At 39.9% G+C, this 21941-nt stretch overlaps 3 protein-coding genes and 1 long non-coding RNA gene across 7 annotated transcripts; 2 read left to right on the top strand and 2 right to left on the bottom strand.

The window, feature by feature from the left end:
• Window positions 1-37: 37 nt before the first annotated feature.
• Window positions 38-362, bottom strand: LOC109122517 (uncharacterized). The gene is made up of 2 exons (XR_002029962.2): window positions 251-362; window positions 38-141 (listed from the first exon to the last, which is right to left on the bottom strand). It is a non-coding gene; the product is annotated as an uncharacterized LOC109122517 (long non-coding RNA).
• LOC100262585 (oligopeptide transporter 7) lies at window positions 59-4652 on the top strand. The gene is made up of 6 exons (XM_010650719.3): window positions 59-168; window positions 325-904; window positions 2044-2613; window positions 3074-3329; window positions 3568-3750; window positions 3906-4652. Exons 1-6 carry the CDS (start codon window positions 135-137, stop codon window positions 4518-4520), a joined length of 2238 nt encoding a protein of 745 aa, XP_010649021.1. The 5' UTR covers window positions 59-134; the 3' UTR covers window positions 4521-4652.
• Window positions 4653-5916: 1264 nt separating this feature from the next.
• LOC100252234 (calmodulin-lysine N-methyltransferase) lies at window positions 5917-16666 on the top strand. 4 transcript variants are annotated; one of them, XM_059736458.1, is made up of 8 exons: window positions 5917-6108; window positions 6214-6391; window positions 7548-7627; window positions 10402-10462; window positions 10598-10713; window positions 11193-11325; window positions 15628-15836; window positions 16331-16666. In XM_059736458.1, exons 1-8 carry the CDS (start codon window positions 5946-5948, stop codon window positions 16351-16353), a joined length of 963 nt encoding a protein of 320 aa, XP_059592441.1. In that variant the 5' UTR covers window positions 5917-5945; the 3' UTR covers window positions 16354-16666. The 4 variants fall into 4 exon arrangements, with proteins under 4 accessions (XP_059592441.1, XP_019075087.1, XP_059592442.1 ...); XM_059736459.1 differs by having other exon boundaries at window positions 5921-6087; XM_019219542.2 differs by having other exon boundaries at window positions 5920-6108; window positions 15628-16666.
• Window positions 16667-18570: 1904 nt separating this feature from the next.
• Window positions 18571-20959, bottom strand: LOC100247111 (uncharacterized). Its single transcript, XM_002265769.4, has 4 exons — window positions 20699-20959; window positions 19799-20619; window positions 19030-19699; window positions 18571-18938 (listed from the first exon to the last, which is right to left on the bottom strand). Exons 2-4 carry the CDS (start codon window positions 20391-20393, stop codon window positions 18686-18688), a joined length of 1518 nt encoding a protein of 505 aa, XP_002265805.2. The 5' UTR covers window positions 20394-20619; window positions 20699-20959; the 3' UTR covers window positions 18571-18685.
• Window positions 20960-21941: the final 982 nt, after the last annotated feature.

The raw sequence follows: 21941 nt of genomic DNA, 5'->3' as shown, positions 1-21941 counted from the left end.
AAAAATTAAAAAAGAAAAAAAGTTTGACCACATGAAATTAAAAACAATACGATATATTCATATGGATCGAAGACTTACAACAGTGACGACAGTCGCGTGTGGCCGGAGGGAGTTCATAGTTGGAGCTTGGAGAGATGAAATCTGCTCATGAAATCACAGCTCCTCTTCGTAAGACTTTGTACTTGATTTCGATAATTTTTTCACTTTAACATGCTCTATTTGAAATTTGAAAATGGAAATGAAATCTTACACTACCATCTTCCGCTTCCACCTCTTTTCCGCCGTTTCTCTGTTGTAAAGTCAAACTGAATTACCTATGTGCAGTTCCCCGGAATCAAAGCCACCGATCTCATGCCTCGGACGAACTCTCCGGCGCCGAGAACTCTCCCATCGAGCAAGTAGCTCTAACCGTTCCGATCACCGACGACCGAACCCTCCCAGTAGTCACCTTCCGCATGTGGACTCTAGGAACCCTAGCCTGCGCACTCCTCTCCTTCCTCAACCAGTTCTTCTGGTACCGCAGGGAACCTCTGTCCATCACATCCATCTCCGCACAGATTGCCGTGGTCCCACTCGGCCACCTCATGGCGACGGTGATCACCAATCGAGTGTTCTTCAAGGGCAAAAGGTGGGAGTTCACTCTGAATCCAGGGCCCTTCAACATCAAAGAGCACGTTCTGATCACCATCTTTGCCAACTCCGGTGCCGGCAACGTTTACGCGATTCACATCGTTAGCGCCGTTAAAATATTCTACAAGCAGAATCTAACCTTCTTTGTGTCGTTACTGGTGGTTATAACGACGCAGGTGTTAGGATTTGGATGGGCCGGGATTTTCCGGCGTTATTTGGTGGAGCCGGCAGCCATGTGGTGGCCGCAGAATCTGGTACAAGTTTCGCTGTTCAGGTACGTCTCTGTCCAAAGAATGATAAGATCTAGGGGTAAGATGCCACGTTTTCCTCCTACTCGTGTAGCAGTAAATGAAGGGTAGTAAATGAGATTCCATTAGATTCCTTATGCCCCAGAGTTTCCTAATTCTCAGGAGCTAATGAAAAGGGTGAATCTCTACTTGTCCACATGAAAAGCCATGGGCTTGGCCCTTGGGCTGGGCCTGGATATCTAGAAGTGTGGGGGGCATCTCCTTCAGCCTTCAGCTAATAGAAACTTATTATTTTCTGAATAATACTAAAAATTTTAATTGCTTACTCAACCTGATTTTTCAAAAGATCACATATATGGCATCGTATGAAACAAGTCCAACAGGTCCAATAGGTCCTATGATACCCATGACTGCATCAACATAGTTAATAGTAACTCAAAACTGGGATTTTTTTCACCTATCCGATGTGCGATATCATAATATCCCATGTAGACATCCTTACAGAGCTGAACACACAATGCTAATATTGAGGTCGGGAATTGACTATACTTTCCTAATTCTTAAGAGCAAATGAAAAGGGTAAATCTCAAGTCATACTAGGTCCACACGAGCAGCCATGGGCGTGATGACCCTTGGGCTGGGCCTGGATGGGTAGTAGGGTGCATCTGCTGCAGGCTATAGCTAATGGAAATTTATTATTTTCTGAGTTTTTCTAAAATTTTTAAATTGGTTGTTCAACTTAATTTTTCAGAAGATCACGTATATGACATTATATGTAATGTCGTACTTTCAAACTTGTAGATATCATTTGTTATGAGTTTAATGGGCATTCATGACTTTAACATGTTTACATGGTTAAGATGAACTCTCCCATGTTCACATCCGTTGCAGAGTCAAACAAATAAAGATCTACATTGAGGTTGGAGATCGGCTTTAATATCATTTTATAACGATTCACTCTCAATGTGTAGATGCTTTCTAAAGCTGTGATAATTCATTGAGTTAGTATTTACATAGTTAGGAACGGGTTGTTACATTGTATGTGTTCCAACAAAAAATTTCAAAGTTGGTGACTGATGTTATTTTTCTCCTTTTGTTTTTAAATGGTTCCCCTTTTTGAATAGCATATTCAATCAACACTCACCCGTGTTTACCTTCTTCGCAGGGCATTGCATGAAAGAGAGAAGAGAATTAAAGGTGGATTAACGCGGAACCAGTTCTTCCTCATTGCCTTCATTTGCAGCTTTGCTTACTATATCTTTCCAGGCTACCTCTTCCCCATGTTGACCTCCCTCTCCTGGATATGCTGGATTTTCCCTACTTCCGTCTTAGCTCAACAGCTAGGTTCTGGACTTCATGGTCTTGGCATTGGTGCTATTGGGTTTGATTGGTCCAGCATATCCTCTTACCTTGGTAGCCCACTTGCTAGCCCATGGTTTGCCACTGCCAATATTGCTCTTGGATTTGCTCTTATCATGTATGTCATCACCCCAGTTGCTTACTGGTTCAATATCTACAAAGCCAAGGCCTTCCCCATATTCTCTGATGACCTGTTCATAGCTACTGGTCAAAGATACAACATCTCAGCCATTATAGACTCAAAATTCCATGTTGACATTCAAGCATATGAGCGTCAGGGTCCTCTCTATCTCAGCACCTTTTTTGCTATGTCGTATGGTGTTGGTTTTGCTTGTCTCACTGCTACTGTCGTTCATGTCTTCCTCTTCCATGGAAAGTAAGTCACTGCTTCTCAGGTTCATCCATTTTATTTTGCTATTAGGATTGGTTTTTCATGGGCTTATGTCTTCACTTAGTTGTTCATCCTTCATCATCACACAGTTGTAGATCACAGATTTTGAAGCCACTTTACCTATTACCAACTGCATTTGAAAGGGAATTTGTGGCAAAGCTTTAGAGTTTGTTTGTAGCATCCTTCAAGAACCATGTTCGGTAGTGCAGAGTTGGTCTTGAAGCTAACTGTATTATTAATCTCTTTTCATCATCTTTAAGCATGCAATAAACTCCTAACCCTGTAGGATTTCTCCACGAAGAAGTTGCCAGACATTCCCCTTATAACCCAAGTTTCTTTCTCTACCTCTGTTTCATGCATCAAGACTGTCAAATATAGACAAGATCCACTAGTATGCACATTGTAGTCTGTTATGTGAGTTGACTCAACCTTTTCAAGTGTGTAGAGAAATATGGCAACTAAGCAAGTCTGCATTCCAAGAGAACAAGATGGATGTCCACACAAAGCTCATGAGAAAATACAAGCAAGTCCCTGAGTGGTGGTTCATGTGCATCCTTTTCGTAAACATTGGGGCAACCATATTTACTTGCGAGTATTACAATAATCAACTCCAATTGCCATGGTGGGGCATATTGCTAGCATGTGGCCTTGCTATATTTTTCACTCTTCCTGTTGGAATCATTACTGCAACAACAAATCAGGTACGTGTCCATGCTAATTTACTTATCCTGCATTCATTATTCAATAGTATCAGCTCAGATGAATTTGTTCTGGATATGGGACTTTTCCCTTCTTCTATATGTAATCCTTGATGCTTGCTTAAATTGATTTCAGACTTGTAGTCGTTTATAAATTTTATACAAATATGTGACTATATGAGAACTCAAGTGGTAGTGGTTATTTGCTTCCTAACTTGGCCAATCCTGCGTTGATGAACAGACACCTGCTTTAAATGTGATCACAGAGTATATCATCGGGTACATTTATCCAGGATTTCCTGTCGCCAACATATGTTTTAAAGTTTATGGGTACATAAGCATGAAACAGGGGATCGCCTTCCTGCAAGATTTCAAGCTTGGACATTACATGAAGATTCCTCCTCGAACAATGTTCATGGCACAGGTTAGTTTTCTTTGTTCCCTTGTGTTCCTTCCCCACTGGAAAAGAATAAAAGAAAAGCAATTTACTCCATATGCTCAACAAGATCCTGGTTAGCAAAATGATAATTATTTGTACCATTATTTTTGCCTTTGACCCTTATGATGATTTTATATCAGATAGTCGGTACCATAATAGCAGCATTAGTTCATTTGGGAACAGCGTGGTGGCTTATGGAAACCGTCCCAGACATATGCGACAGGGCACTGCTGCCAGCAGGCAGCCCATGGACTTGCCCTGGAGACCATGTATTCTATGATGCCTCTGTGATCTGGGGTCTGATTGGGCCCCGTAGAATTTTCGGAGATCTAGGCCACTACTCTGCCATCAACTGGTTTTTCTTAGGTGGGGCTATTGCTCCTCTCCTAGTTTGGCTTGCATACAAGGCTTTCCCAAACCAGCACTGGATCAGACTTATTACCATGCCCGTGCTCTTAGGTGCAACAGTTAACATGCCTCCAGCCACTGCTGTCAACTATACGAGCTGGATTATCATTGGATTTTTCTCGGGCTTTATCGCTTACAGGTACTACAGAAATTGGTGGAGTCGCCACAACTATGTACTCTCTGGGGCGCTTGATGCCGGGTTAGCCTTCATGGGGGTGCTTCTGTACTTGTGCATAGGGATGGAGCATGATAGCCTGAGCTGGTGGGGAAGCGATCCGGATGGATGCCCCCTGGCTTCTTGCCCAACAGCTCAAGGTGTTTTTGTTAAAGGCTGCCCAGTTTTCTGATTGAGGCTTGTAGTAGTGAGTTGTTCATATTATTAGGAGGCTGAAATTTGGGGTTCATGATTCTTCTTCATTGAGTGTGAATATATAAATTAGTTCATAATGATTTTATCCAAATTTGAGATTGATTAGTAATGTGAATAGATTTTATGCATCCAATTTTTGGAAATTTCGTTAGTTTGATGACTTCGTTTTTACTGATCGAGGGCAGCATTTGGGGATGACTCTTGAATTTTTCTCATTATCATGCTAAAAAAAAAGAAAAATGACATTTATTGATTACAAGTTACAACAATCAATACAGTTCCATGGGAAATGTTTGTAACATCCCACATCGGATAAGGATGAAAATTCATAACATTATATATGTAGAGACTCATCTTAATCTTATATAGATGTATTTTGAAACTGTGAGGATTAAATGATTGAGTGTGAATCATTACAAATCGTATAAAAAAAAATTTGTTTGTTAGTGTTTGTATAATTCAAAAATTAAAGCTTTGAGCTTTAAGAAAAATTAATAAATTTATAATGAGAGTTGAAAATTATTTTTAATTGAAATCTAATGTTATGTTGCAAATGCAATCAACCATTGAAATTAAAAAATTTATAGGGAAAAGTGGATTTTAATTCACAAAGTTGAAAATACATAAAAATAGGAATCCCAATTTTTATAATTCATTAATTTAAAAAAATTTTAATATATATATATATATATTTTCATAAGTCAAATAATTATTTCTTAAAATACCATTTTACTTGATACTATTAAATAAAATTCTAAAAAAAAAATTATTATTTTAATTTGATAAAAATATCTTTAAAATGAATATATTATAATTTTTTTATTATATAATATGAGACACAAATGATGGTAGAATTTTTCTCAAGTGTTAAATACAATATTTTGAATTTCTTAATTAATAATGATTTCACATCCAATATTATATAAATTCACTTATCTTTTTTTTAATAAAATTGAATAAAAATTTTGTTAGTAGGCATCAATAATAAAATAAAAATAAAAATAAAATTACAATTAAAACAAAAATATTTATCACAATGAACTATAAATTTACAAAAGTTTAAATATTAAAAATGGAAAATACTAGTGTATTTTATTTAAATAATTTAAAACAATTCCACTCAATATTTTTACAATTAATATAGTATTTCAAAGACAGCAAAAATAGAAGAGCATGTTTCCTTTGTGTGATTTAAAAACAATTTTTATTTTTGAAAATATAATATTGTTTTTAAAAAATTTCTAACACTGTTTGGTAGTCGATTTCAAAAAATAAAAAAAAATATAGAAAATAATTTTTGAAAAACAAATAAGAGTTGTTTTCTCCAATTTTTTAAAAGTAAAAGGAAAATTATGGCTTTAGGCATGGGGTGAAAACGACGTCGTTGGAAGGTAGCTAATGGATGTTGGATTCTGCTACCAAAACCAGAAGAGGAAAGAGTGGGAATGCGATGGAAGCTACGAGCACTATGACCCCGAGGGCCTCGACTCTGAGATGGGAAATTCTTCGGCGCGCCGTTCTTCGTCGACCACCTCCACAACCTGGTTCTTCTCTTCTCCATCGTTGTTCGCCTTCTCACTCACTGCCTAGACGCCTAGGGTTTCAATTCACTGCCTCCTCATGTCTTTCTTTTCTTGGCATCGCCCTTGATTCCTCAATTTCACTTGCAGATGATCAATCTCGAATCGGCATCAATCGTATTTCTAGGAAGACATCTCACGGCTTTAACTTGATTCCTCATCATCTAATGGACGGCCACGATGAACATTTTTCCGGTTCGGATCGTTCCAGAGATGCTCGTATTTGCTATACATTGCCTGTTGAATCAGCTTCTAAACTTTATCTTACGTGAGTTTATAATTTCATTTGTTTTGTTTTATTTTATTTATGCCACCGCTTATCATCCTCTGTTTGGTTGCTAAGAAAAATGTTAAAATTTTGAACCTTAGGATTTTTCCCCTTCATTGTGTCTAATGCAGCTACTTGGCTTAGTTGGAATGAAGGAAATAGCCTAAAGTCGAAAATTTAATTTCTTCGCATTTGTTTGAAATGCACACCATTTTATAGAATACGATGGATTCAGACCCTGCTTGGTGCAGCAAAGGGGTAAGAGCTTTCTCAAGACTATTGAAAGAGCTTGTGTTTGGGTACAACCGTACAAATAGAACTTTTTAGAGTAGAAAAGGATGAAGACCTTAAATCTCTCTTCAATATAAGTGGGGATGGGATGCTTCTGCAAAAACCTTCAAAACTGAAGTAAACAAGCTTTCCATAGTTTTAAAAGGTGCAACGTGGACCTAAGCTGCAAAAGTCTCCTATGGTTCTGACGCAAGGCACAACACTAGACGCACACCTAAGCGCAGTGAAATGCTACTTATAATGTATATCATTGTATAAAATTCAATCCAATCAATGAAAATTTAATATTTCAAACATTTAAAATAAGTATTCAACAAAAAGTAATGAAATTTTATGAATTTTAATATATAAATAAAAATTTCAAGAATAGAAGTGTTTTGAAAAAGAAAAGTAGACTAGGTGTGCCTCTCTAACAAGGTGCGCCTCTCCAACAAGACCCACGCGTTGGCAAGCAAGGTGGTATAATTAGGGAGTGGCATGCCTTTTACAACTATGTTTCCAAATTCAAGTTTTTTTAGTATATTAAATAAAAACCCCTTTTGGATGTTTGACCTTTTGGTTGTGTAACATGTAGAGGTTATTTTGGAACCAAATTAGGATAAGTTTTTATTAATCCTGATTTTTTCAGAAAAAAATAAATTTCTTTTTCTTGTTGATGTTAGTAAATAGTTAGAATTTCAGAACAATTAAACTATGCTTATAACTAGGTAGCATTTCGGAATAGTCAAATTTTGGGTTAGATAATGGCTCTTTGATAATGAATTGATAAAGGTGATTCATTTCTGTCTTCATCATGGTCTCGTTTTTAATATAAAGTGTGTATATTTTGGTATATGATTGTTACTATGCATGGAATTTCATGCAGCCAAAGAGTGGATGACCGTGCGAACCTCAATGATTTTGAGATCTGTAATAGATATGATATTGACAACACTGGGCTTGTTTGTAAGTTCTTTTAATAATTCATGATTTTGCTTCTTAAGAATGATTAATGTCCACCTTAGCCTTTTCTTTTAAATAGTATTATGTTTCGTGATTTGGGCAGCTTAAAATGATTTATGTTGTCACAGATACTCTTTAGTGCATACTTGGTATTGCATGGTAAAATCCTTGTCCTGTCAACTGTCCATTTATTTATTTTGTAGATAAGTTCTAAGAACCTTTGGCTCTTTGTGACTAGGAAATGGTTAGCTTCTAGTGAAGCATGCACCCTAGTGTTTCTTTTACTTGGAACCCCTCCTCCTGACAGTGTGAAGTATAGTTGCTATTATCATACTTATGTGTCATAATTTTTTCTTTGTTTATATATATATATAAGAAATATGCATACATGTAAGAATTGCATATATATTGGAAGAAGAAGTATAGAGCAACTTAGCAAAATTTGAAATTGTATTATATTGATTATCAAAAAATCCACAAAATAGCTTCTTTGAATTTTTAGCAATATTTTTCTATTTCCAAGTTTTAGCAAGTCATATATACTTGTATATATTGTTGGTATATGTGTGTTTTATTCTTCTTTGCTGCTCCAAAGTGAGACATCTGTGGTAGCTAGTTTTTTCCTTTTTTGGAGTGGCCTGAGTGATGCACCTTTTAGTAATCAGAAATCTTCTGAGGAAGCATGGTTCTTTTGTGGGGATGAGACGAAAGAAAGCTTGGAGGGCCACTCCTTTGTGTTTGTTTTGGACGTTGTAGATGGGAAGATATAGGAGGTCAATTGAAGATACTAAACAGTCTGATCAAGCATTCAAATCTTCCTCTATGTGTATCCTTTTGGATTGGGTTAGAGCATATCTTCCTTGATGATGATAGACTTTGTAGATTGGTTAGACTCTAAGTAGGGAGTGGAAGGTTATTTCTTTTCTCTCATTTTGCTTTCTTAATTGTGGTTCTCGTATACATCATGTGTACTTTGGTGCATTTATTTTATTCTTTTGCTTATAAACCACAAAAAATGAAAAAAAAAAAAAGATTTAATATATTATGCAAAATTTTCATTCATCATCATATTCAATGTCCACATCCAAATTATCAAATGACTTCCTAATATTGATCACAAGAATAAATATAAATAAATTTGAAACTTTCATGTTTGATTTTGATTAGTATGTAGTGTTTTCATGTAGGATTCTTTTACATTTCTCTTGCCAATAACAATAAGTTTAAGTTTTTTTTCTTTGAAGAATTTTTCTTAGGAACTATTAAAAATAATCAAAGGTATATGCATCATTGTATTATAATTGTGGGGGTTGAAGGCCTAGCAACAATAGGATGTCCTTAAGATCTGTCAGAAGTCAGGAAGTTGAAGGATTAGAGATGGCTTTTTGTGAGGAGGTATTCATGGCGTTGTTGGACTTGAATGGGTACAAGGTTCCCAAGCCTAGATGGTTTCCCTATGGCTTTCTAGCAGTTCAATTGAGATTTTGTGAAAGACAGTTTTGGGGCTGTTTAGGGAGTTTTATGACCAAGGGAAGTTTTAAAAAAAGGTTGAATACCACGTTCTTTGTGTTAATTCCAAAGAAAGGGGTTGTTGAAAATTCAAAAAACATTAAGCCTATCAACTTGGTGGGAAATTTGTGCAAGCTTCTTGCTAAGTCTTGGCCAATTGGTAGAAGAGGGTGGTGGGAAGGGTGATCTCCTAGTGCCAAAATGTGTTAGTAAAGGGAAGATAGACTCTTAATGCAATGCTTATAGCCAATGAGGCTATTGATTCTATGATCAAGCATGGATCCAATGACATAAGTTGTAAGCTCAACATTGAAAAGGCATACAATCATGTTAATTGGGACTTCTTGATAGCTATTCTTATTGAGATGGGTTTTAGTCAGAAATGGATTAGATTGAGTTGATCAGATAGTGCAGCTCGGCTCGCAAAGTTCTCCATTCTTGTTAATGGGACCATTGCGGGTTTTTTTTTCAAAGCTCAAGAGGTTTGAGATTGGGGAGGTGAGGGGTGGAAGTGTCCTATTTGTTGTTTGTCGATGACATGCTAGTCTTTTATGAGGCCACTCAAAGATGAGTGGTTCATTTTAGCTCGTGACTTATGTGGCTTGAAGCTATTTCAAGGCCGAAAATTGACCTGGAGAAAAGTGAATTGATCCCTATAGAGAGGGTAACTAAGTAGAGGTTTTGTCTTGTGAGTTGAGATGCAAGGTGGGGAAGCTTCTAACTGCTTAGTTGGGATTGCCATTAAGGGCTCCATTTAAAGGAGACTCAATTTGGGAAAGTGTGAAAGATAATTGTGTGCAAAAATTTCGTTATGGAAAATACAATATATCTCAAAAGGAGGGAGATTGACCTAATTCGAAGCACCTTGTCCAGTCTCCTAATTTGTTTGTGTGCTTGTTTGTTCTGTTTTGTTGTCTGATTTTTTTTTTTTTTTTCAGTGGGGGGGAATACTTCTATTTGGAACCTGAACTCAGAAAGTAATAAGTAAATAGATGTATCTGGTTTATTCAAAAAGACATTATTTTTCCTGGATAAGGTGTCCAAAATCATCTTCCATGGGAACCCATGGAACCAAAGGGGATGTTTCATTGACAATTCTAATTCGATTAAATTTCTTCATCTTTTAGATTGTTTTCTGGTCTACATAATATCGCAAGTTAGGTATTTACAGTGCTTGATACTCTGTAATGTTGGTTTTGCATATTTTGATTTGCTAATACCCTTGGCCATTATCTTAGCCAGTCTCCTAATTTGTTGTTGTTTTATAGGTCACTGGCCATCAGAAGATATCCTTGCTTATTTTTGCTTGTCACACACAGACATGTTCAGGTTTGTAAAGTAATATTATGTTGCTCTTTCAAGGACAGCATCCATTTGTAGGAGCCTCATCTATTTTTTCCTGTAGTTAGCTTATGATTTTGCTTGGTTTTCTATGTCATGTTTCCTGCATCCTTTGTTTGCCAGGTCTAAAAAGGTTATTGAACTTGGATCAGGCTATGGCTTAGCTGGATTAGTTATTGCAGCAGTCACTGATGCATTAGAAATTGTAATATCAGATGGAAATCCTCAAGTTGTTGATTGTATCCTCTTGATTTAAGCATGCTAATATGCAGGGAAAATCTATGAAGATTCCGTTCTTTTATTTATTTATCATTGACCTAATGCTTTTCATGGAAAATATATAATAGTTCACTGCATTCATTGCATCGACTCTTACTGTGATTGTGAGGATGAACTACATATGATGTAGTTCAGCTACACAAGGAACATAAATAGGGGATTTTTGGGCACAATAACTAGATAAATATTAGTACAAAAATAAATGAATAGCACATACAACTTATCGAACTGCCCCATTCACATTATCATAACATGAAGGATCCAGTTTTTTTTTTTTTTGTCATTTTTTTCATGCTATTCTACATGTAGGCTTAAGTTTCTCAGTATGATTTGGGCCCTGAAAATTTTCTCAGGACTTAAACATTGAATAATGTTGTCTACAATCTTGCAACACCTTCTCAAATTCTTTGTGTTCAGATGGGAGGTTCTTAACATCCAGATATTCAGCATAATATTGATGCCAATTGTGGAGCATTTGGTGATACCAGAGTGAAGTCCATGACCTTGCACTGGAATCAAGAAGAAATCTCAAATATCTCTGACACTTACGACATCATTGTTGCAAGTGACTGGTAAGTTTTCATTCTTTCTGAAGATCCCATTTTCATAAGATATGGATCATTTTTCTCCCTAGACTTTATATAAGAAAGTGAACATAATTATCAAATGTGGATCCTTTGATGATATGCCTTGATTACTTCTAAATAAGTAGAAAATCATGTTTAATGCTAGAGGATCTACTTCTATACAAAAGGTTGAAGGATATGGCTCTATGGTGCTACTCATAGTGGGTCTAAGACTTTGCATGTAGACAACACTCCACCTCTCCTTATCTGTCTGCTGCATGCCTTTGTTCCATCAATTATGAAGGGGGAAGGAAGCAGAAAGGCATTATGCAAGGAAGAGGGGGCCAGTCTCCAGTTGTTTTATGAAGTTAAGGTTGGTGAGTTGGAATGTTCGGGGAGCTAATGATAGCTCTAAAAGGAAAGTGATCAAGGCCATGATCAGGAGTCAAAGGGCGGACTTAGTTTGTATTCCAGAGACGAAAATTCAGACTATGACAGAGGGGGTGGTGAGGAGTCTGGGCTCTGGGAGGTTTCTCGATTGGGGGGTTATGGGAGCCCAAGGCTTAGCGGGTGGTATTTTGGTTTGCTAGGATAAGAGATCTTTGGAGCTGTTGGAGATGGAGGTGGGTAATTTCTTTATATCGTGTAGGTTGAAGAATGTTGAAGATGGAGTGGTTTGGATTTTTACTGGAGTTTATGGGCCGTGCAACAGGAAGGAGAGGGAGGAGTTGTGGGAGGAGTTAGGAGCGATAAGGGGAATTTGGGAAGAGCCTTGGTGTTTAGGAGGGGACTTTAATGTTACTTTATCTCAAAGGGATAGGAGCAGGCAGGGTAGCCTTAATGGAGCAATGCGTAGGTTTGCTCAGGTGGTGGATGACCTTGCCCTCATTGATCTCCCTTTGCAGGGGGGTGTGTACTCTCGGAGTGGGGGCAGGAGCAACCAGACTTGGGCTAGATTGGATCGCTTCCTGGTATCCCAGGGTTGGTTAGATATTTTCAGGGGGGCTGTTCAGTGTAGGCTTCCTAGGCCTACCTCTGATCACTTCCCCATTTTGTTGAAGGGGGGCGGGATGAGCCGGGGACCCTCTCCGTTCAGGTTTGAAAACATGTGGCTCAAGGTGGATGGGTTTAAGGAGCTCCTTCGGGAATGGTGGCAAGGAGGGGCAAGAGTAGGAAGGGCTAGTTTTAGAATGGCTGCTAAAATGAAGGAGATGAAGGAGAAAATTAAAGTGTGGAACAGAGATGTTTTTGGTAAAGTGGAAGTGAACAAAAGCTCAACCCTCCGACAAATTGAGTTTTGGGACAAGGTGGAAAGTGGTAGGGACCTCTCAGAAAGAGAAATGGATCTGAAAAATGAAGTTAAGGAGAAATTCAAGAAGTGGGTTCTTTTGGAAGAAGCCCATTGGAGACAAGTGTCTAGGGAGCTGTGACTTAGAGAAGGGGATAAGAATACAGGTTTCTTTCACAAGATGGCTAGTGCCCATTGGAGAAATAACTTTTTGGACATAATTAAAATAAATGGGGTGGAATTGGTGGAGGAGCAGGAGGTGAGGGAGGGGATTGTCAAGGCCTTTCAGCACCAGCTAAGGGAAGATCCAGGGTGGAGAGCCGACTTAGAGGGGCTGCATCTTAAAAGTCTTGACCTTAGTGAAGCTGAAGCTTTGGAGGTCCCCTTTACTGAAGAAGAAATATTCTCTGCTCTGATGGATATGAATGGCGATAAGGCCCCAAGCCCGGATGGGTTTACTGTGGCCTTTTGGCAAGCTTGTTGGGACTTCGCTAAGGAGGAGATAGTAGAGCTGTTCAAGGAATTTTATGATCAGAAGTCATTTGCCAAAAGTCTAAATGCTACTTTCTTGGTCATCATTCCAAAAAAAGGTGGGGCTGAGGACCTAGGGGAGTTTCGGCCTATCAGTCTGCTAGGGGGGCTGTACAAGCTTATGGCCAAAGTGTTGGCCAATAGGCTGAAAATGGTGTTAGATAAGGTGGTTTCGACTGATCAGAATGCGTTCGTGAGGGGGAGACAAATTCTAGACGCCTCTCTCATAGCTAATGAGGTGGTTGACTACTGGCAGAAGAGGAAAGAAAAGGGGCTGGTGTGCAAATTGGATATTGAGAAAGCCTATAACAGCATCAACTGGAGCTTCCTTATGAAGGTCTTGAAAAAGATGGGCTTTGGGTCGCGCTGGATGGAATGGATGTGGTGGTGTTTTTCAACGGCAAAATTTTCTATCCTTATTAACGGGGTTCCAACAGGCTTCTTCTCCAGCTCTAAGGGTCTGTGTCAAGGAGACCCAATTTCTCCTTATCTTTTTATCTTGGGCATGGAAGTGCTGAGTGCACTCATTAGGCGGGCAGTGCAGGGGAACTTCATTTCTGGTTGTAGGCTAAAAGGTAGAAGGGATGCAGAGATTATGGTGTCTCATCTGCTCTTTGCAGACGACACTATTCTCTTCTGCGAGGCCAGCAAGGATCAATTAACTCATCTTGGATGGATTTTGGCGTGGTTTGAGGCAGCTTCTGGGCTTAGGATCAATCTGGCCAAGAGTGAGCTGATTCCAGTAGGGGAGATTGATAATATTGAAGAAATGGCGGTGGAATTAGGCTGTAAAATTGGAAGCTTTCCGGTTAAATACTTGGGGCTGCCCCTTGGGGCCCGGCACAAGGCCTTGTCCACGTGGGACGGGGTGGAGGAAAGAATGAGGAGAAGACTTGCCCGGTGGAAAAGACAATACTTGTCTAAGGGCAGGAGAATCACCCTTATTAAGAGTACCTTAGCTAGCATTCCCATTTATCAAATGTCCATCTTTAGAATGCCTAAGTCAGTGGCTAAAAGGCTTGAGAAATTACAAAGAGATTTTCTTTGGGGAGGGGGAAACACGGGTAGGAAAATCCATTTAATTAATTGGAAGGTGGTGTGTACTCAAAAGGAGAAGGGGGGTCTTGGTATTAAGAGGATGGGGTTATTGAACAAGGCCTTATTGGGCAAGTGGATTTGGAGATTTGCCATTGAGAAGGATGTCTTGTGGAAGAAGGTAATCGGGGTGAAGCATGGGTTGGAGGGCTGTGGTTGGAAATCTAAGGAAGCTCGGGGGCCCTTTGGAGTGGGAGTTTGGAAGGAGATTTTAAAGGAGATGAGCTGGTGCTGGAATAACATGAAGTTCAAGGTGGGGAGGGGGACTAAGATCATGTTCTGGATTGATCATTGGTGCGGCAACGAAGCGCTGTCCCAAGCGTTTCCCCAGATTTTTGCCTTGGCAGTGTGCAGCAATGAATTGGTGAATGATGTGTGGGACCCAAGGCTTGGCCAAGGAGGGTGGAATCTCAGATTGGTTAGAGATTCTAATGATTGGGAGCTGGTGTTAATAGAAGATTTGCTCTTTTTGCTAAGGGACATCAGGGTAACCCCAGAGGAGGACTCAGTGCTTTGGAAAGGAGGGGATTCTTCCAGTTTTCGGATTCAGGTGGCTTACAATCTGCTGGCAGCCCCTAATCCTCTTGTTTTTCCGGAAAAAAATATTTGGGTGGATAAGGTCCCAACCAAAGTGGCTTTTTTTGCGTGGGAGGCTACTTGGGAAAAAATCCTCACGTTGGATAGGCTGCAAATGCGTGGGTGGCAGCTTCCAAATTGTTGTTTTTTGTGTGGTTGTGAAGAGGAAAATGTAAATCACATTCTTTTACACTGTACAGTGGTTATGACCCTTTGGGAAATCGCCTTTGCCTTATTTGGGGTTCAGTAGGTGTTTCCAGAGAAGGTCAAAGAGGCGTTGTTCTGTTGGCGGGACCCTTTTGTGGGTAAAAAAAGGAAGAAGATATGGAAGACCATTCCGTTATGTATTTTTTGGACGGTGTGGAAGGAAAGAAATAGGTTAGCTTTTAGAGGGGGTCTTTTGGCTATTCAGACTCTTAAGAATTCTTTTGTATGTAGTCTGTGGAGTTGGGCTAAGTTGTATAGGGGAGAGGAGTCCTCTTCTCTTCTAGGCTTCTTGGAGTGGGTAGCGGTCCCCTAAGGGCTGGTGAGGTGTTCCTGTTTTTGTTTTTTTGGCCTTGTGGCTGCTTTGTATACCTCTTGTATGCGGTGCGGCCTTTCGGCCTTCTTCAATATATTTTCTGCTCTCGCTTATAAAAAAAAATAAAAATCCTGGAGGCCTGTAGACATCCTAGGTTACTTGCCAGCTGATTGAAGCCACTTAATACCTTGTATATAATGCATGAATATATATACATGCAATAACACATGACATGTTTTTATCTTTATGATAAAGTTATTTGCTTTCAAATTTCTTGACTTTGATTTCATTTTGGCAGCACTTTCTTCAAGGAATCTCACAAAGGCCTTGCTCGAACTGTCAAATTCCTACTGAAAAATGGACCCTCTGAAGCTATATTTCTCAGCCCTAGAAGAGGTGATTCATTGGACAAGTTTCTAGATATAATCAAACAGAGTGGCTTGCATTTCAGCATATCCGAAAACTATGACACAGAAGTTTGGAAGCGTCATCAAGAACTCATGAATGGTGATGACTCCTGGCCCAACTACGAAGTGGATCATTGCTACCCATTATTGGTCAGAATAACACACTAAACTTTAGCCCCTGGCTTAAAAAAGTATCCTTTTCTCAAGCCTTTTTCTTTCCTTAGTTTTCTAAAACTAAGTGGAGAGTTAGGTGCCCATTTTTTTCCTCATTAGTAGTGCATTACACACAGCCGTTCAGAGCTGTTATTCACTTTGCCTTTTTTGAACCTTCATGGAGCCAAGTGGTTGGCATGGGTGTGCGCTAAGTCTTCCTGGAGCACAGGATTTCCAATGTGCAGACATTTAGGGAAGTTAAAATGCGGTACTGGTGTCTAGTCCTTTAGTGGGTCCCTTGAACTCTGCCGCAGGTCAGTGTTCACAACTGAACATTGTGTGGGTCATCTATTTTATTGTTTGCCTATTGGAATGATAGCATACAGTTAGTGGTTTTAATTGATCTAATTTATTAATGATTGTCTTTTTAACTTCATGTAGGTGAGTGCACTGAAACTTTTTGAACGGAAAGAAGATTCCTTATCTTCATTTGAGGCATGTAATTACATAATTAAGACCTTTTAGAGATAGCCGTCCATGAGTAAACAAAAGACCTTCCACCAAGAGTATGATGCAAAAGAATGTCAAAAGTAATTTGATACCCTGTGGATCAATTAATTGTCAAAAGTAATTAGGGAGTGGGAGGTTTTCCTGCTGCTTTCAGTTTTATGCCACAGCTCTTGACCTGCATTGGCTGGAATCCTTAGGTATTACGAAACAAAACAATATTCTTATGAGTTCTCTTGCATCCAATTTTCTGCATTGATTGAATTTGTATTTAAATTTCATAACTCAATTTGACTCTGCTTGCTCCTTATCGGCACATACCCAAGAAAAAGGATAGGAGAGATTTCGCTGCTTCTTTTTCTAAGAAAGAAAACCAGGATCTTGTATACAGCATCTTAATAGGTTAGCCATAGCTTTTGCGGATGCTGACTTATCAGCACGTTAGAAATTCCTTATGCATCAGTTATTTGACACATCTACAAAGAGGTTTTGGGTTGGTATTACTAAGCTGCCTGTGGAGGGTCCAATGGTGTTTCATCCTTCCACTAGCGTAAACAACTTAGTCTTTTATACTTGCTATCTGTTGTCATGTGAACTGCTGTTCCAAATATTATATTTGTCTCGATTTCCTTTAAATGGTGCTTTGTTGGTCTTTTCTAGGCCTGAAATCATTGGGACTATATTCCATTTCCAGGTTCAAATTCGCTCTCTTACAGCTTGCTTTCACAAATACTTATCATCCAATTTCGTTCAAGACTGTTGATTGGGTTTCCTCGGGTGATAATTTAATTCTTTATTCTTTTCATCCGCCCGGCCACTAAAGATGGACTATGCAAAAATTTTGTAATCAACATATATGCGGAAAATTTGCATGAAAAGAACCTTTGAAAATGAATGAAGTCGCCCCCTTATCTTGAAGAAAAAGTACGTTTGTTTTCTTTCTTTGAAGTGCTTGGGCGGTTCACCCCCACACAAGTTGGTTAAGAATCATTTCTCATGTCCGTCTAATTCGAATCTCATCTTGTGTACCCTTGGGGCAAAATTTTGGATCATTCATTTCTTTGGCCTTCTTTTAGCTTTTATTTTCTTGTGTGATAACAACGATGTGTGTAATTTTTGTACCCAATTATTGTGCATTAGGGTCAAGCATATCACTCGACCACAAGTATTTCTCAGCATAGCGCAACCCCACTTTTGTCCAATCACCCATTGTGACATTCCACCATATAGTGTTAGGAATTAGGATCCTCTTACCGTTGCCCTGCGACTGTAGATGATTACAAGCGGATGAGGTAATTGAGAATTATAATGATATACAAGATAGGGAAAGAGTGGTGGAGGTGCTTTTGTAGCTCCCCCACAATGCTTGCTTGCTATGTGATGCTGCAACTCAGAAAAGAAAAACAAAAACTTACATCATCTTTGTCGGAGTTCATCAGAACCATAATGACAGTTTCCTTTCATTGATGTACAAATGGGATGAAGATCAACGATTTCCTCCATGGATATCCAAAAGATATGTACTAGCAGGGTAGATTCAGTGTTTCAAGCTGCTTTTTCAGATCTAGATTTTGCAAGCTCCTGAAATTAAATTTGATTCCATGTTGTTGATATTGTTCAGCATTATAATTTGGAAGTGGCTTCTCTCTTTTTGACACCATTGAACTTATTTATTTCAGCATTCCAATCATTGTGTTCCCCAGAAATAAAAAAAAACCCATACTGCATTCTTAAAATATCTTTGAGCTGATATGGCTAACTTTTATACAAATTTTATTAATGAAATGCTGTCAGCTCACTCTAAATCATTCTCTCAAAAGGATGATGCGGCCTTAACTAATCTCTAACTGCATCACATCAAGTCTCTATTATTTTAACCATCATTTTTACTTGATGTTTACGCCCTTGTCTTTGCAAATAGGGCGAAAGCAAAAGCCCACCTTCCATGGAGGACTGCCCACACCCAGCTAGCGATACCCACACCCACCGATCCCCAATAAACCCATTCTCGTCAAAAGCTCACCCTTTTCTCTTTAAAAAATTCGTCAGAAAGAATCCCCCCAGAAGTCTCCATGACCTCTTTATTTACCTCTTCCTGAAATCCTTTGCTTTTTCTACAAGGGACCATTGAAATTCAACAAAGCAATAAAACATTCTATCTCTCAAGACAAAGATAGAGAAAGGTCATATCATTAATTTTTATTTTTTTATTAAGTATAAACATAAAATATGTAGAATTGGGGGAGTGGGTGATTTTACAAAATGGAAATCATGATTAGCCATCGCTGTCTACCCTACCAAAAAAGGAAGGACTAATGAGAAGATTGCAACAACAAATCCAGAGTGTAGTGTTAAACATGGGTGGCTCCTGGCTGTACCACTGGCACCGGTTGCCAAGTTTGCTAACCAAGAATTGGCTAGCATCGTGCCCTCTGCCGACGCTAAAGCCGATTCTGATTCTGGCCCTGACCCTGACCCTGACCCTGACCCACTATCTGGTGTTGTTCCCGTTTCTCTTGGAGAATCCTTGGAAGATTTTTGGCTGCAGAATGATCAAATTTCAAATTCATTTAGACCCAGTTCAAATTTATGTCGAAATTAACACAAGATTTTAAGTGATTCAATTGTTTTACCTGGGAGAGGAAGGACAGAATGTGATGGTGTAATCGGCTCCGTTACAGGTGAAAGTGCTGGTGGCATCATCATAAGCGTAACTGTATGATCTGGGGCACGCAGACTTGAATATCTCAGAGTACACCGACGGCTTACACGTCGACGGTGTGTTGTACGCGCCGCTGCAGCAGTACTCCGGGCTGCCGAACGCCTCGCAGGCGCTCTTACACGCCTCACCACCCTCAACCTTCAATTCATTCGGGCACCGGCGATTCAGGTCGGTGACGCACCCGGTGGACGTGCAAGCACCCGATTTGCTCCTGCCTTCGACCATCATTGGCAGATTGTAGCCATCTACGAGACTGACGTCGTAATAGTCTTGACTACCAGAGCCGAGAGTGAACTCAGCGAGTGTCGCCGGCGGGGAAGCTCCAGCGCCGTTGCACTCTACCTGACCGGACCCACAGTCTCCGGTGGCGCATGTACCGTGGCCCGACCCATCAAAATTACAGCCGGTTCTGCCCCAGAAGCGACCTGACCAGCCCGTCGGAGCTTGGAAGCCACGTGAACTACCCTTGGGTAACACAAACCCTGTAGTTTCCAGCTTTGGGCTACCAGCGCTGTCTAGAATTCCCGGCCATACCGTGAAGTCACACCTGTTCAGAAACGTAAATGTAGAACCCGAAACACCTGAAAAGCACGACACCAGATTTTGTAACATTTAGTACAAAAATTCTCAAAATGCGAGAAGCACCCAGAGCCAAAAACAAGGAAAAGCAGGCCTCTTACCTTCAGAAATGAATAAGATGAGAAGAAGACTGAGGACGATGACGAGAGAAGGAGAGGAGGAGGAGAAGGCAGAAACTTGACCCATAATGATTCTTTTAATTATCACCTCTTCTCCTGGTTCAGTAGGGAAGACACAATATCTGAGATAATATGAGATAACAGATAATGAGGTGGGGGGGGGGGGGGGGGGGGGGGTGGTGGGGGGTTGTCGTCTGAGTTTTGGACTATCTGATTTGGGTTTTTGTGCCTTATACGTCACAAAGGAGGGGACATGTACAGATAGTGTTGCATTGAACCCCAGGAATAGAAGAAAAAGGAAGAAGAAGAGTAACCGATGGAGACAAGGCTTTTGGGAGCGGCAGACAGCAGTGAGAGAGGAGGAATGGAGAAGAAGACCCTTGGCGTTCACCACCCACAAAACCTCCAAACTGACTAAAAAAGAGGCCACTGAGAGTGGTAGAGAGAATCTGCCGCATCCCCTCTCTCCTTTATATAAAGCACACACAATCTTCACCTCTCCCCTTCCCTCACCCCGCCAATCACCCTTTAGATCAGTGTTGTCAAAAAATAACAGAAGAAAGAAGTGATTTTCCATCCGCTTTTGGCTAGCTGGTGACGTGGCACAATCTCATTAGTCGACAGATGTCCTTCATGCAAAGAGAGATGCCCTCTCCCTCTCCTCTGCTGTGACCACCGGGGCCATACAGGGGCATTTTCGTAAATCATAATGGAAGGGACTGTTCGAGTAGGCCAAAGAATAGTGGGGAGTGCGATCCTCGTGGAAGTAGAGGCCTCTGACATGCTTAATTCTGAGCCTCCACCTGTCCAATTATTCATAATTACCGGATTCTCCTTATTATTAAAAAGAAAAAAAGAAATGAAAAATATATGCCTTCCGACCGTTTGCCCGCGCCTGTGTTCCACCAACGACTTCGGCGCAGGTACCGTTACAAGCAATCCTCCGCTCCGTTCAAAGAACGACATCGTTTTCAAGGAACGATGTCGAAAGAGGGGGCAACCCACATGGTGTTATGGTGGGGGTTTGTCCTACGCGATCAAAGGAATGGGAACGGACAACTGGACAAGGTTTGAAAAGGGAAGTGGACCCTACCATTGAAGCCCCTTTCCCCATTGGATTCCAGACTCGTCTTGCTTTTGCTTAATCAGGTCGATCGACCAAGCCTGTATATTTGGGGGCTGGGCTCAGCCTTAGCCTTTCAAAAATCCATATGATAGCATTCACACTTGGATCCAGCCTCGCCCGCCCTAAATACGGCCCAATCACATTGGGCCCCCCCACCCCCACGCCTAGCCCATCTACAAATTTCAGTTTCTGCCAGGCCTTGATGTGAGCCACTACTGCAGGTTCAGATAGTACCCCTAAACTAAGAACAGATTAGCCTAATTTTGCTTAGAAATTTAGAATTGATTTTTGCACATCATGAGCATAATGCCTTCTTTATAAAGCTGGAAGATAATCAAAGATGTGTCAACTATTGTGAATCATCTGTACGAATTACTTATCATCTAGTGGAGATTAATTTTGAAGCATTGAGGTACATTTTAATAATTTTTGTATATATCCGTTCACATAAACAGTGTACATCTTCTAATAGGAAAAAGTAAAGGTGCTTCTTTTGTCTACAAAATAAATGATTGATTGGACCAGACACCTTAAAATGGCAATATACAGAAGCACTTTTTTGGTCACAAACCAAGCAAATGGAAGGTGAGTTCTTTCTCCTTGGCCATTTCTCTTGTTTTTGTGCCATGTGCCTTTGGCTTTTTCTGTTCCAATATTATTTCGTGCACAGCATGGGGGAGAGGAGAAAGACTTGAAGCAAAATGGAGGGATGTCTAAAGCCAACAACTGCACATGGGTGATTAGCTTCCGCTCATGCAGATGTTTTGAGTCGGGTGTAAGTAGGAAGCTTTACACAAAGCAGATTTGATCTCTTTGAAAGCCCAGTTGGTGGGTTGATTCATATGCTGAGGGCTATCTTCAACTTTTGAGTGGGACACCTCTGTCTGCTTTCATGGATCACAATCCATCTCATGTTTAATCCTTAAAACTGTCAGCAATTTTGGAATTGGTGATGCCATAAAGGTTTCCAAATCTTACTAAAATCATTATCCCATTATT

Source organism: Vitis vinifera, chromosome 4, assembly GCF_030704535.1.
Source record: "Vitis vinifera cultivar Pinot Noir 40024 chromosome 4, ASM3070453v1".
In the NCBI taxonomy this organism is placed as follows: Eukaryota; Viridiplantae; Streptophyta; class Magnoliopsida; order Vitales; family Vitaceae; genus Vitis; species Vitis vinifera.
The sequence above is the reverse complement of the archived record's forward strand: the minus strand, read 5'-3'. Positions and strand labels throughout refer to the sequence as shown.

Excerpts from the sequence above, each read along its gene's own strand:
- LOC100262585 (XM_010650719.3), top strand. The coding sequence starts at position 135 with ATGAAATCTGCTCATGAAATCACAGCTCCTCTTC. Across the intron at positions 2,614-3,073 it reads GTCTTCCTCTTCCATGGAAA|AGAAATATGGCAACTAAGCA; the intron begins GTAAGTCACTGC and ends TCAAGTGTGTAG. Across the intron at positions 3,330-3,567 it reads TTACTGCAACAACAAATCAG|ACACCTGCTTTAAATGTGAT; the intron begins GTACGTGTCCAT and ends GTTGATGAACAG.
- LOC100252234 (XM_019219542.2), top strand. The coding sequence starts at position 5,946 with ATGTTGGATTCTGCTACCAAAACCAGAAGAGGAAAGAGTGGGAATGCG. Across the intron at positions 6,109-6,213 it reads TTCTTCTCTTCTCCATCGTT|ATGATCAATCTCGAATCGGC; the intron begins GTTCGCCTTCTC and ends TTTCACTTGCAG. Across the intron at positions 10,714-11,192 it reads AAATCCTCAAGTTGTTGATT|ATATTCAGCATAATATTGAT; the intron begins GTATCCTCTTGA and ends CTTAACATCCAG.
- LOC100247111 (XM_002265769.4), bottom strand. The coding sequence starts at position 20,393 with ATGGAAAATCACTTCTTTCTTCTGTTATTTTTTGACAACACTGATCTA. Across the intron at positions 19,700-19,798 it reads CATCTTATTCATTTCTGAAG|GTGTTTCGGGTTCTACATTT; the intron begins GTAAGAGGCCTG and ends CGTGCTTTTCAG. Across the intron at positions 18,939-19,029 it reads TTCTGTCCTTCCTCTCCCAG|CCAAAAATCTTCCAAGGATT; the intron begins GTAAAACAATTG and ends ATCATTCTGCAG.